The sequence below is a fragment of the Ricinus communis genome, chromosome 9 (genome assembly GCF_019578655.1).
Source record: "Ricinus communis isolate WT05 ecotype wild-type chromosome 9, ASM1957865v1, whole genome shotgun sequence".
Lineage (NCBI taxonomy): Eukaryota > Viridiplantae > Streptophyta > Magnoliopsida > Malpighiales > Euphorbiaceae > Ricinus > Ricinus communis.
This window is the reverse complement of record NC_063264.1, coordinates 24,312,985-24,324,069: the sequence shown is the minus strand read 5'-3', so window position 1 is coordinate 24,324,069 and position 11,085 is coordinate 24,312,985. Positions and strand designations below refer to the sequence as shown.

The 11,085-nt window shown below is 28.6% G+C and overlaps 2 protein-coding genes across 3 annotated transcripts; one reads left to right on the top strand and one right to left on the bottom strand.

Annotated features, from left to right (window-relative positions):
- Positions 1-235: 235 nt before the first annotated feature.
- Positions 236-2,211, bottom strand: LOC8285809. Of its 2 annotated transcripts, none has more exons than XM_015726890.3 (3): positions 1,971-2,211; positions 1,715-1,802; positions 236-545 (listed from the first exon to the last, which is right to left on the bottom strand). In XM_015726890.3, the coding sequence occupies exons 1-2, from the start codon at positions 2,082-2,084 to the stop codon at positions 1,716-1,718; spliced, it is 201 nt and encodes a 66-aa protein (XP_015582376.2). In that variant the 5' UTR covers positions 2,085-2,211; the 3' UTR covers positions 236-545; position 1,715. The 2 variants fall into 2 exon arrangements, with proteins under 2 accessions (XP_015582376.2, XP_025015304.2); XM_025159536.2 differs by having other exon boundaries at positions 236-504.
- A 3,710-nt stretch (positions 2,212-5,921) lies between these two features.
- On the top strand, positions 5,922-6,539 carry LOC8276115. The gene has a single exon (XM_002533570.4). It carries the CDS (start codon positions 6,009-6,011, stop codon positions 6,369-6,371), a length of 363 nt encoding a protein of 120 aa, XP_002533616.1. The 5' UTR covers positions 5,922-6,008; the 3' UTR covers positions 6,372-6,539.
- Positions 6,540-11,085: the final 4,546 nt, after the last annotated feature.

Genomic DNA, 11,085 nt, shown 5'->3' with positions numbered 1-11,085 from the left:
TTCTTTGTGTTCAAGCTCAAACAAAACTAAACAAGCAAAATAGGCATATGGTATTAAATTAAGCAATGCCAAAGCAAATAAAGAACCAATAAAGCCTCTGTACCCAACTATCTTAAGCTCAGTCAGCTAAGGACTAAGCTATTATACGTATAATAAATATACGTAAATAATAAATATTTTATTTAATTTTTATTATTTATATTAAATATTAAATTAAAAATAAAATTATATTAAATAATTAAAATTAGAATTATATTATATATTAAATAATTTGTCGATTTCATCCTTTGCCCACCAAACTTGAGCAAGATAACAGAGGAAATAGAACTAGTTACACAATTCTCAGAAAAAGATCTCTTGGTTAAAGATCATCACAGATCTTTCTTTCCAGATTGAACAACAGTAGCTGCCAAGACTACTGCTCTTCTAATGATATTCAACAGATTCTTTCCGCCACACTTCCTAGATCACCAGCTTATTTCTCTGTTCCGACTGAACACGGCCCTAAAGGTCGAAACAGCTTCCGTTACTTTCTTACGGATACTCTGAGATATTCGACCGCCAAACAATAAATATGATATAGTTCAGCATCACAATTACATTAGAAAAAAAAAAAAAAAAAAACACCAGGCAGTAGCCTGGTGGCCAGGGCGTTCAAGCCCCGGGATGGATCGCAAACCTTCCCTAAAATTTGTGATTGTTCAGAAAACTAGAAAATTACACAAGACAGAAGAGTCATCAGCACTAATTCCCATCCGTGCAATCTAGACTTACAAGTCTTTAATGAATTGCCAGCCATAATACGAAACTGTATCTAGGAATGCACTGAGGATAGGTACAATTTTCCACCAACTAACTTTAGGAAAGCTACATCTAAGAGTACCATAAGTGGAAGCAATCCTAAACTATCCAGAAGTAGAGTTCCTGCATATAACACAATCTTCCTCATTCCTTCTGACAACAAAATTATTGTTCTTATAAACTCCCAGGCAGATAAGGTTTCTTCATTCAAGGGATCAGGGAACCTCCAACATCTATTTCTCCAAACATCAGCAATTTTTGGTACATCAGCATCCCTTAGATTTAATACTAGGGAAATGGTCCAGAATAGGTTTCTCGTGTAGCCATGGGTCATACCAAGAACTAGTCTGCTTACCATTACCCACAATGTAATCAAAACAAGATTTGATCTCTGCTCTCAACTTCAGTAAATGCCTCCAAAACCCAACTAGCAGAAAATGGCTTGGTAATTCCCACCAAAAAAAAAAAAAAAAAAGCTACGCAATTTCAATTTATTATCGGTAACTCATTGCACACAGAAAAGACTTATACAAGCAATGAATTCCCGATATGTTTGCTTACAGCTGCTTTCTTCCTAATTGTCAAATCTTTAACACCAAGCCCACACCTTCACATTTCCTCCCACAAACCACACTCCAAGCAATATTAAACCACCTCTCCTTCCATTGGGTTCCAATGAACCAAACAAAATAACTAGCAACAAAATTTATCAATTTTTCTTTCCATATGTTTATAGAGGATATTTTCACTAACAAATTTTCTTTTGTTTTGTTTTTTTTTTTTTAACACAAACATAAGATACAAAACAACATGTCTGCTCAGACATTTTAACCCACAGCAAACACATATGATAACTATAATGAAACCTGATAAATGCAAAATAGAAAAGCCAAATTCAATCAAAGAAACCCACACTAAGATTGGGGTCTGGGTTTGAGGATAGGGAAAGGGGGCAAGCGCAGCATTGCTTCCTCTGTCTCAATTGGGTCCGACCTCAGAATCTGCAAATTTTATTTTACAAAGAAAAAGAAAAACAAACAAAAAAGAAACAAACCCAATACGAAGGATTTAGCATATAACCATAGAAAAGGAATCAGGAACTCCAAAGCATGACTTGTGTGTGTGTGTGTGTGTGTGTGTGAGAGAGAGAGAGAGAGAGAGAGAGTTACTGGGTCTTGAAGTGGAGGTTTAGTGTCATCTTGAGCTGGCCTGAAGAAGGGCTTGTTGATGACATTGTTATTGGTGGATTTGATGGTTGGTGAAGATATCTCCTTCCCTTTCATGGTGGAATTGGAAACCAAATTGGCGTTGCCTTGCTTGTGCCTCTGTTAAAAATGAAGAAACCTAAGCTTATTTTATTATGCCTGGAGAAAAAGAAAATGTTTAGTATCAACATCTTTATTTTTTTCAACCGATATTATCAACATGTTTAGTATCAACAATCTTATTTTCAAATATTACCGAAATTAAAGTTATTTTGACAAACTCGAGCTCGAGTTTAGTTTAATTAAATTTGGCAAAAGCTTAAATTTAATATAAGCTTTTATGTTTAAACTAGAAATCCGTTTATTTTAAAATTATTGAGCTCGCAAGTGTCTCAAGTTTAATTTGTAAATAGCTTATTTACTGTATTAAACAATTTAAATTTGAATTTAACTTTTAAATAATAAAAAAGACTCAAACTTATTAAATATTTTTAATATTAATTATTATTACTATATAATAAATATTATAATTACTAATAGTATATATAAAATGTATATTATATGGGAATTATATATAAAAATATATATTTATAATATATTTGTATACTATATATATAAAAGATTTTAAACTTAAAAATAAAATTAATTTAATATCAAACTCGACCATCACATGAGTACTACATTATACATGAGTTTGCTCATAATATGAGATTTTTAAATAAATTGATCTTGAGCTTACAAGTAGGATATAAGCTTGCTTGAAGTCAACCAACGAGCAAATATGAGAACTAATAAGCTAAATTTTCTCAAGTTCAAATTCAGTTCAATAAAGTTATTGAGATCGAGCTCTCGACTCAATTAATTTAATAAACAATTTCAATCAAACTTTTCATTAAATCGAACTCTGAATAGCTTATGAAAAATTTGATTTCTTTACTGTTCTACCTAAAATAATCAATTTTTTCAATCTTCACAATACTAGTATGAGATTTAGGATGTCATTATTTCTTAATGCCTCTTTTACGTATACAAGAAAGAAATAAAAATGAGAAAATAATGAAATGTAGAAATGGATATCATAAAATCATTTATTTTTTTGTTGTTGTTAATGTTAGATAGGTACTTTTTTTATATTTGTCATCTAAAAGAAAGTGAGAAAATCACATTGTTACAGTTAAAGAAAAATGAAAATAGATGGTACACGTGTCGTTGATATATTTCATTTAATGATATGGATCTTTATTTTCTTTTCTAAATTACCATCTCAACTACCTTGTCAGCTTTCTGTTAGTATAGTTAACGAAAATTGATATTAGGAAGTTTAAATGTTACTAAAATCAAAGTTCAGAGAGTTTAGTATTACAAATTTAATTTTAGGGACTATAGTGATAGTAAAGCTAAAATTTAGGGATGATAAAGATAATTTAATCCTTAAATGAATAGAAAATAGTTTATATACCAAAATAAAAAAAAAACAGAAAAATGCAAGAAAATAAAAATATAAAAAAATAGCATTTAATTTCTTTTCAATTTTTCATTTGGATGAATGATTGTTTTATTATTTTCTTTCTTTTAATGTCTTGAGAAAAAAAAATATATTTGATAAAAAGCGTTGGAAATGGATTAAAAAAAAAAGAAAAGAAAGAAGAAGAAAAATAAAAAAAATAAATTTTTTTTAAAAAAGAATACTTAAATCAATTTATTATTTAAAATAAGACATAAATTTTTTAACTTGTAAAACTGCCCCGAGACACCATATTGAATATTTTTAGTTGGTTCATATATTTAATTGAGGCTAAATAACTCTTCCCCTCCTTGAATTTTGGCTCTAATATCACTAAAGTCATTAAGTTTTAATTTGTAACACTAGACCCTCTAAAAGAGATTTTACTGTCAATTTCTCTTAACCACACTAACAGAAAAGCTGAAAATCAATTCAAGTGGCAATTTAAAAAAAAATAAAATAAAAGGCCAATTATTAAGTGGGACATGTCAATAACATATTCCACTTATTTTCTCTCTATCTCTCTCATCTCTCTCTCTTTACTCTCTCTCTCTCTCTCTCTCTCTCTCTCTCTCTCTCTCTCTCTCTCTCTCTCTCTCCGAAAAAATAAAGCCCATAAGAATTTTTAAGCAAATAAGATCACCATAAAAAATTTCATTTAATTTCATAATTCAAACTCTTCTATGTCTTTTGTTCTATATATATATATATATATATATAGCTTAATATTAAAAAAAAGTAAGGGGAGGAAGAGCCTCCTTTTTTCTTACCCTTTCTTTTTTAAACTAACCTTTTTGACTCGTTACTTCTTTCTTTAAAAGTACTCCATTTGAATCGGTTTTATCCTCTCCTTTGTTGCCAGGGCTGCTAAAGAGGTCGCCGACTTGGCCTCTTCCCTTCAATCGCTGCCTCAGTTAAGGATGCAGTTGTCAATCTTCTCGGTGTCTTAATAGTTGTATTCTTCTCTTCGACATCGTCTCACTACCACCACTATCCTATACAACCCATGTTACACTTTTCTGATTCCTCTTATCAGTGGCACTGCCACCATATGGCATGTGATACAGTCGCCGGTGTAGGTTGTACCATCTTGACTCAATGTGGTTGTTCTTTGGAGTGCAATGTGGTTGTTCCTTGGAGCATGTGGTTGTCTGGGTTCAACTACTGATTTGATATTCAATGGTGTCATAGATTGGATTTTTTTTAATGGGTTGTTAACAAAAAAAAAGTGATTGATATAGGTGTTCAATGTTATATTGAGTTAATATTTCTATTTGTATTGTTAATGTTAGATAGGTATTTTTTGTATTTGTCTTCTAAAAAAATATGAGAAACATTTTCTTGTAGTTAAAGAAAAGAGAAAATAGGTGTTACATGTGCCACTTATATATCTCATTTAATGACATGAATCTTTATTTTTCTCTAAATTACCACCTTAATTGTCTCGTCAGCTTTCTATTAATATGGTCAATAAAAATTAACAGTAAAGAGTTTAGTGTTATTAAAATCAAAGTTTAGAGAGTTTAGAATTACAAATTTAATTTTAGGGACTTTAGTGATACTAAGGCTAAAAATTCAAGGACGGTAAAGATAATTTAACCTTAATTGAATAAAAAAATAGTTTAAACACAAATATAGAAAAAACAGAAAAATTAAAATACTAAATTTGTAATTTTTCTCCAATAAATTAGGTAATCTAATTCTTCTTTTTTTCTTTTTCTAGGAAAGCAATCTAATTCTTCTTAGGTATTGCTTTTGTAACAAACTTTACCTACCCAATTATTAAATTTCATAATTTTTTAAGAATTTATTTTGGAATTCTATATCATTTTGAGTTTAGATCGTTTCGAGCTCAAAAAATTTTGAGTTAGGGTCTTTTTAAATTTAGATGGTTGACTTCTAATCTCAAATAAAATTAAAATAAATAGAGTTTTAAATTAGCTAAATAAAAATATTTAATTTCAAACGGTTAAATATTTTTAATATTTTGTTATCATCTTTTTAATTTATATTGAATTTAAATCCATAATTGGATTTTATAATAATGCAATATTTTCTCTTTTATCTCTAGATACTTATTTTTATTTTTCTTTAAACTTTTATAACATGTTTTTTTCTGAATAGATTTTCTTTTTGTCCCTTAAAGGCAGTAAATAATTGATGATATGTGGCTTTTTTTTTAAACACATGAAGAGTCAAATTTCAAGTGATAGACTTGGTGAATTATTGTACCTTCAATATTACCACTACAAGAAATGAATCATATGTCAAAAGTTTAAAGCACAACAAAATTGTACTAAAAAAGAATCCAACAGAAACAAACACGCACTTGGTGTAGACAAGAGTTACCTAACACAGAGGGCCTGAACTCAGGATTCAGGATCCATAAATCCATGTATATTTAAGCACCACTACTGTTTTTATTTTTGGCTACAACTTGAAGGAAGCAATAGTCATTTCCTTTCCTCTCAAAGAATACAAATTTCTTCTCCAAGCTTATGGCTTCTTCTTCTTTTGCAGTCCAAGGAGCAGGACCCTCTTCAAGCTTCAGTTTCTCAAGGGAATGGCTACTCATGGCAGCCACTGTGCTCTTCTGTGGGTTCTTGGGTTATTTAGTTTATGATGCAATAATGTCTACAGCATCTGAACTCTTGGAAAGACTGCTAGTCATTTCTCCTTTGGTCTTAGTCATTGCAGTTCACTGGCTCTCTTCAGGAAGCCATTTCAGCATTCCAATGCCTGGGTCTGAGCCTGGTGCCTTCCATAGAGCTGGAGGCTCACCTTGGGGTGTAGCTTGTGTGCTTGCTCTTCTTTTCCTTCTCATATCTTACCAGCCTTCTCTTCATAGTCTTATCTTCTAGCTTACTCATCATGTAAGTCTAAGTAAGAATATATATGGGTTCTTAACTGCATGATTAATGTAAAATTATCTTCTCTTTCATTTAATGATGTTGATTCAATTAGGTGAAAATCATGTAAAAGATTGTTGTTGATTTTTTGCTGTGTGCTCTACTTGAATCTTCCTGTAAGTAGCATCTCCTGTCAATTTGTTTATTTGTTTATGATTGGGTGGGCTAAACAAGAGGCAAAGTTGGCTTTAACATCATAAAATCATCACCTGAAGAAGCACTCTTACTTAATTAGCAAAGTTTTAAAAGCTTATAAGTGGGAAAATATAAATATTATATAAAAATCTTAATTTGTTTTATCTTCTTTCTATTTTCTCTTTCAAAATTCATCAAAAATTAATCATCTTATTATATCTTTCATCGTAATATGCAACAAATTTTTATCAATATTACTAATATTGATGGCTAATGAGATTCGAACTTGAAAACACTATTTATTAAAATAATAATACCAATAAGGTACTTTCTAATTATTATCTAATTAGGGATTTCTTTTGTATTTGACCTATATTCATGGGAAAAAAATTAATTATAAATTTAGCAACTATGGAAGAATATCACCCCCATAATTTAAATGTTCCTTTAGGCCAGTTTTATAGCATTGTTCTTCAATTTTCATAAAATTTAGCTCAAAATATAACCTCTTAACTTGAGCATTCTTTTCGAATTTAATTTCTTTTCCTTTTTTAAAATAAACTTGAGGTGATTTCTGGACTAATTTTACTTGCACCATTGTTAATTAACTCTTTTTTTCTTTCTTTCTTTAATATAGACTCAATCTTTAATTTATTGACAATTATAGTACAATTTGATCGGTGATAAAAATAAAAATAAATACAATAATTTTTTTACTTAAATATCAAAAATTTATATTTATCTCCTTGAATTGTTGATAAAACTTATTTAATTTATAATTTGATGATCAATACTCTCCACTCATTGATTATTTCAAATTATAAATTATTTTAATTTTTAAATGAGTCTTACTGTAGAAATATCAATAAATAAAAATATTTTCATTATTAATTTTTTAGATTTATTAATTTCTAAAAGTACATCCAAAATTTAATCTCATAGAAAATATGGTCACAAACTCCACAAAGAAAATCAAGACATCCATGAAGGAAGATTCACAAAATTTGAATAACAACTAAAAATAACAAAAAAATCCTTAAAAAAAAAAAAAGTACTCGTCAATCAAAATATACAAATATAAAATAAAAAGAAAAAGAATTTTGAAAGACAATCGAAAAATGGTAAAAAATAAGAAATTTCATAAAAAGGATAATAAAAAGAAGAAGAGATATAGAAATAACTTTTATAAGTGAGTCTTAAGAGTTTTACTAATTAAATAATTTTCCTAATGTAAAGGCTCATACCCTACTCTCATTTTTCTACATTTATAAATTATAGGCTAAATATATAGTTATACCTCTGTATTTGTATCAATTAGTCGATTTAATACTTTAACTTTTTATTTAACTTAAATAGACATCTGAATTTTATTTATTTATTTTTTAATATCTAAACATCTAGAACTTTTAATTTAATCTAATATGCACTTGAATTTTATTTTTTAGCAATATTTAAATACCTTTGTACAATATTTATGAACGTATTAAATGAAGACACATATCAAAAAGTTTTAAAATATCACAGAAAAACAAGTTCAAGTATTTATTATATTAAATTGAAAGTTAAAAGGTTAACTGGACTAAATGATCAAAGTTCAGGAATATAAATATGCATTTGGACTAAATCATATAATGAGTATTGGTCATGGGAATCACATTTAGTTTAATTAAGTGAAAAATAAATCACCAACCACTTGAAATATTAATTCTCCTATTAATTGAAGTTAAATTGATACCATATTTTTCTCTTTTCTTATTTTCAATGGAATTTCGATTAGTATTCAGAAAGATTTCAGTACCATTAAGCTATTAGCATCACATCTCTTTTTATAATATCATATTCTAGGAAACAAAAGAAAATGTCCTCTTGATGGTTCTTCTTTTTTTCAACAAAAGGTTTCCTGCCCAAGGCACGATTTTCCCATGCCTATTGCTTGCTCTTAATTTTACTTGCTGAGATGTAGTGCTGAATTATTTGCTACGGCCTGCTGAATAAGTAGGAATTTGTCATATATATGCCCATATTATATATATTGGCACTCTATCTATGTGGACCACTCAATGTATAATTGCTAACTACTCTTTAGGCAATTAGAGAGGACTCCCATCTACCCAAAACTAAAACACAGTTAATCGGTCTAATCTACTGCTTATTCCTCTCATCTCAAAATGCTGAAACACCAATCTGTTTCATCACTTCTAATAATCATGTCATCCATATATGAAAATGATAGAACAATACCATGGAAATGAAACAAAGCTGAGAATAGTTGAATTTTACAAAGGAAAATTTATCTATATTTGGTGTATACACTGTAACGAATAAGAAAATGCCATGTGCATATAGATATATATATATATATATATAAACACTGTAGTATTGAATGATTGACACATACTCTATTATTTAAAAGTAATTAATATATATAAATCATTTATCAGTTTAATGTATAGGTGAGGACATACACTTAGACTATACAATCATTTTTCTTTTTAAAAATTTGGCCTGAGAGAGGCTTGTTTAAGTCCACAACAGAGTAACGTGTTGAAGCCAATAACCTTCTTAGAAAGATTGAAAGACCCGATTAGAGATTGCATATAGACTTCTTCTTGCAAGTTACCATTAAGAAAAACATTCTTAAAGGTTCATCCGAAAGAGTTGCCGTTGCTTAATAGCAGCAGTAGCCAAAAGATTACGAACAAAGGTAAGATGGGTTACATGATTAAAAATCTATTCATAAAAATTTTATATTTTTGAGTGTAAATATGTCATTTTTAGAAAAAGCAATATTTTTAAAGATAGGTAATCACAAAAATATGGATTCAACAATGACACTATTTATATTCTAAACCATAACAAAGAAAACAACATATTCAAGCATAAGGTTTTAGTTTGGGATATTCACGAGGTTGTAGATCCGAATATTTTTAGAATAAAATAGTCAGGAGGCTTACTGTACAGATGCTAAAAGAGAAAAAATTATTAAAAATGATAAATAAAATATAATTTATAATTCGTATAACAATCAAAGAGCTGCTTCTTTGCTAAAACTTTTCAAGACAAAGAATTTATAAGAAAAGAGAAATTCTTGTTTAATTTTGATATAAATATCTATCTATGTATTAAATTAATAGATGATTGATACATATTCGTTACATTTTTAAATAATAAAATATGTGCTAACCGCGTAAAATTCATATGTTTGTATTATTTTCTAATTTGTTGTGGCGAAGAAAAATAGTAAAATTAGTTATTGAATGAAAGTTTTTTAATATTAAATAGCAATATTGGTTATGTGGCAAGTTGGCTGGCAAACTAACTTGTTTAAAAGTGTAGGAATCAACTTATTTAGAAGCTTGTGAAACAACTTGTTTCTCCATTTCATCAACTTTATTCATGCTTTCCTGAGCACATTTGAAATGATAAATCTTATTTACAGTATGACAAGAATATCTCATGTTTGAAAAACTGAAACACACTGTATATTCAGTAACTAGAAAATCCAAAGCTAAAGCCAAATTATGGATTGGTTCTGAATTTTCAACTGAAATGGAGACAGCTCTGCCTACTTTTGGAGTCATTATTTGAAATTTAAATTTTTCTATATTGCTTTTTAAAAAAAAAATTATATGAAGTGGACAGTAGGAGGAAGGCAAATTAATTGGACTATACACTTGTGCAGTTTATGAATTGCTACCGCTCATTATGTATATTGAGCCATTGCCCCAGTCTATGCTAAAGGGAGATGACCACTCTTCACTCCTGTGTTGTATGTAATTTAAAAGGACAAGTTTGGCCAATAGGTAGATTTTAGATTTCATAAAGACTAAAATAGGTAAATTACAAGAAAGGGTGAGAACTTAATACACTTTAATCAAACCAACACAAAAATTTAAAAAAGAAAACCTATTCACCTCTCTTATTTTTTGTTTTTTTTTTATTCTTTTATCAAAATCTCATCTTTTGGTTCATAGTCGATTATTTTTAAATTTGTGATGGTCTCTTTTTTTTTAATTAGTTAATTAATAAATAAATAATCTTATTTTTTTGAGGAGTTTTATGATCCTCTATTATGGAAACGTTGAATTCTCCTTCTATAGGAGTTTTATGGTCCTCTATTATAGGGGTATTGAGTTATCCCTCTATGGGAATAGATTAGTCAAAAAGACACTTATAAAATTGATATGAGGCTTAATGCCACTGAGTGGAGTGTTCTTTACGCAAAATTGTAATATACTGCTCCATCAACATGATAGCTAATTGTATTTAGTAAATTTCTTTACATGTATTTTTTAATATTTGATATTTATTTTTATTTTTTATGTCAAGATAAACTTGTTAATTCTTATTAATAAAATACCCATATTTCTTTAAAAAATAAATTTCCAAGTGGATTTTGTAGATTAATTAATGGGCCACTCAATCATAATCTACACTAAAATAGAAAAATAAATATGAAATTAAATGCCTAAAAAGTTACATATAGCCCAAAACAATATAAAAGCCCATCCATATATTAAATAAGAAACTC

Coding starts and splice junctions, on each gene's coding strand:
- LOC8285809 (XM_015726890.3), bottom strand. CDS start 2,084: ATGAAAGGGAAGGAGATATCTTCACCAACCATCAAATCCACCAATAAC. Junction 1,803..1,970: donor AACCTCCACTTCAAGACCCA/GTAACTCTCTCT, acceptor TAAAATTTGCAG/ATTCTGAGGTCGGACCCAAT.
- LOC8276115 (XM_002533570.4), top strand. CDS start 6,009: ATGGCTTCTTCTTCTTTTGCAGTCCAAGGAGCAGGACCCTCTTCAAGC.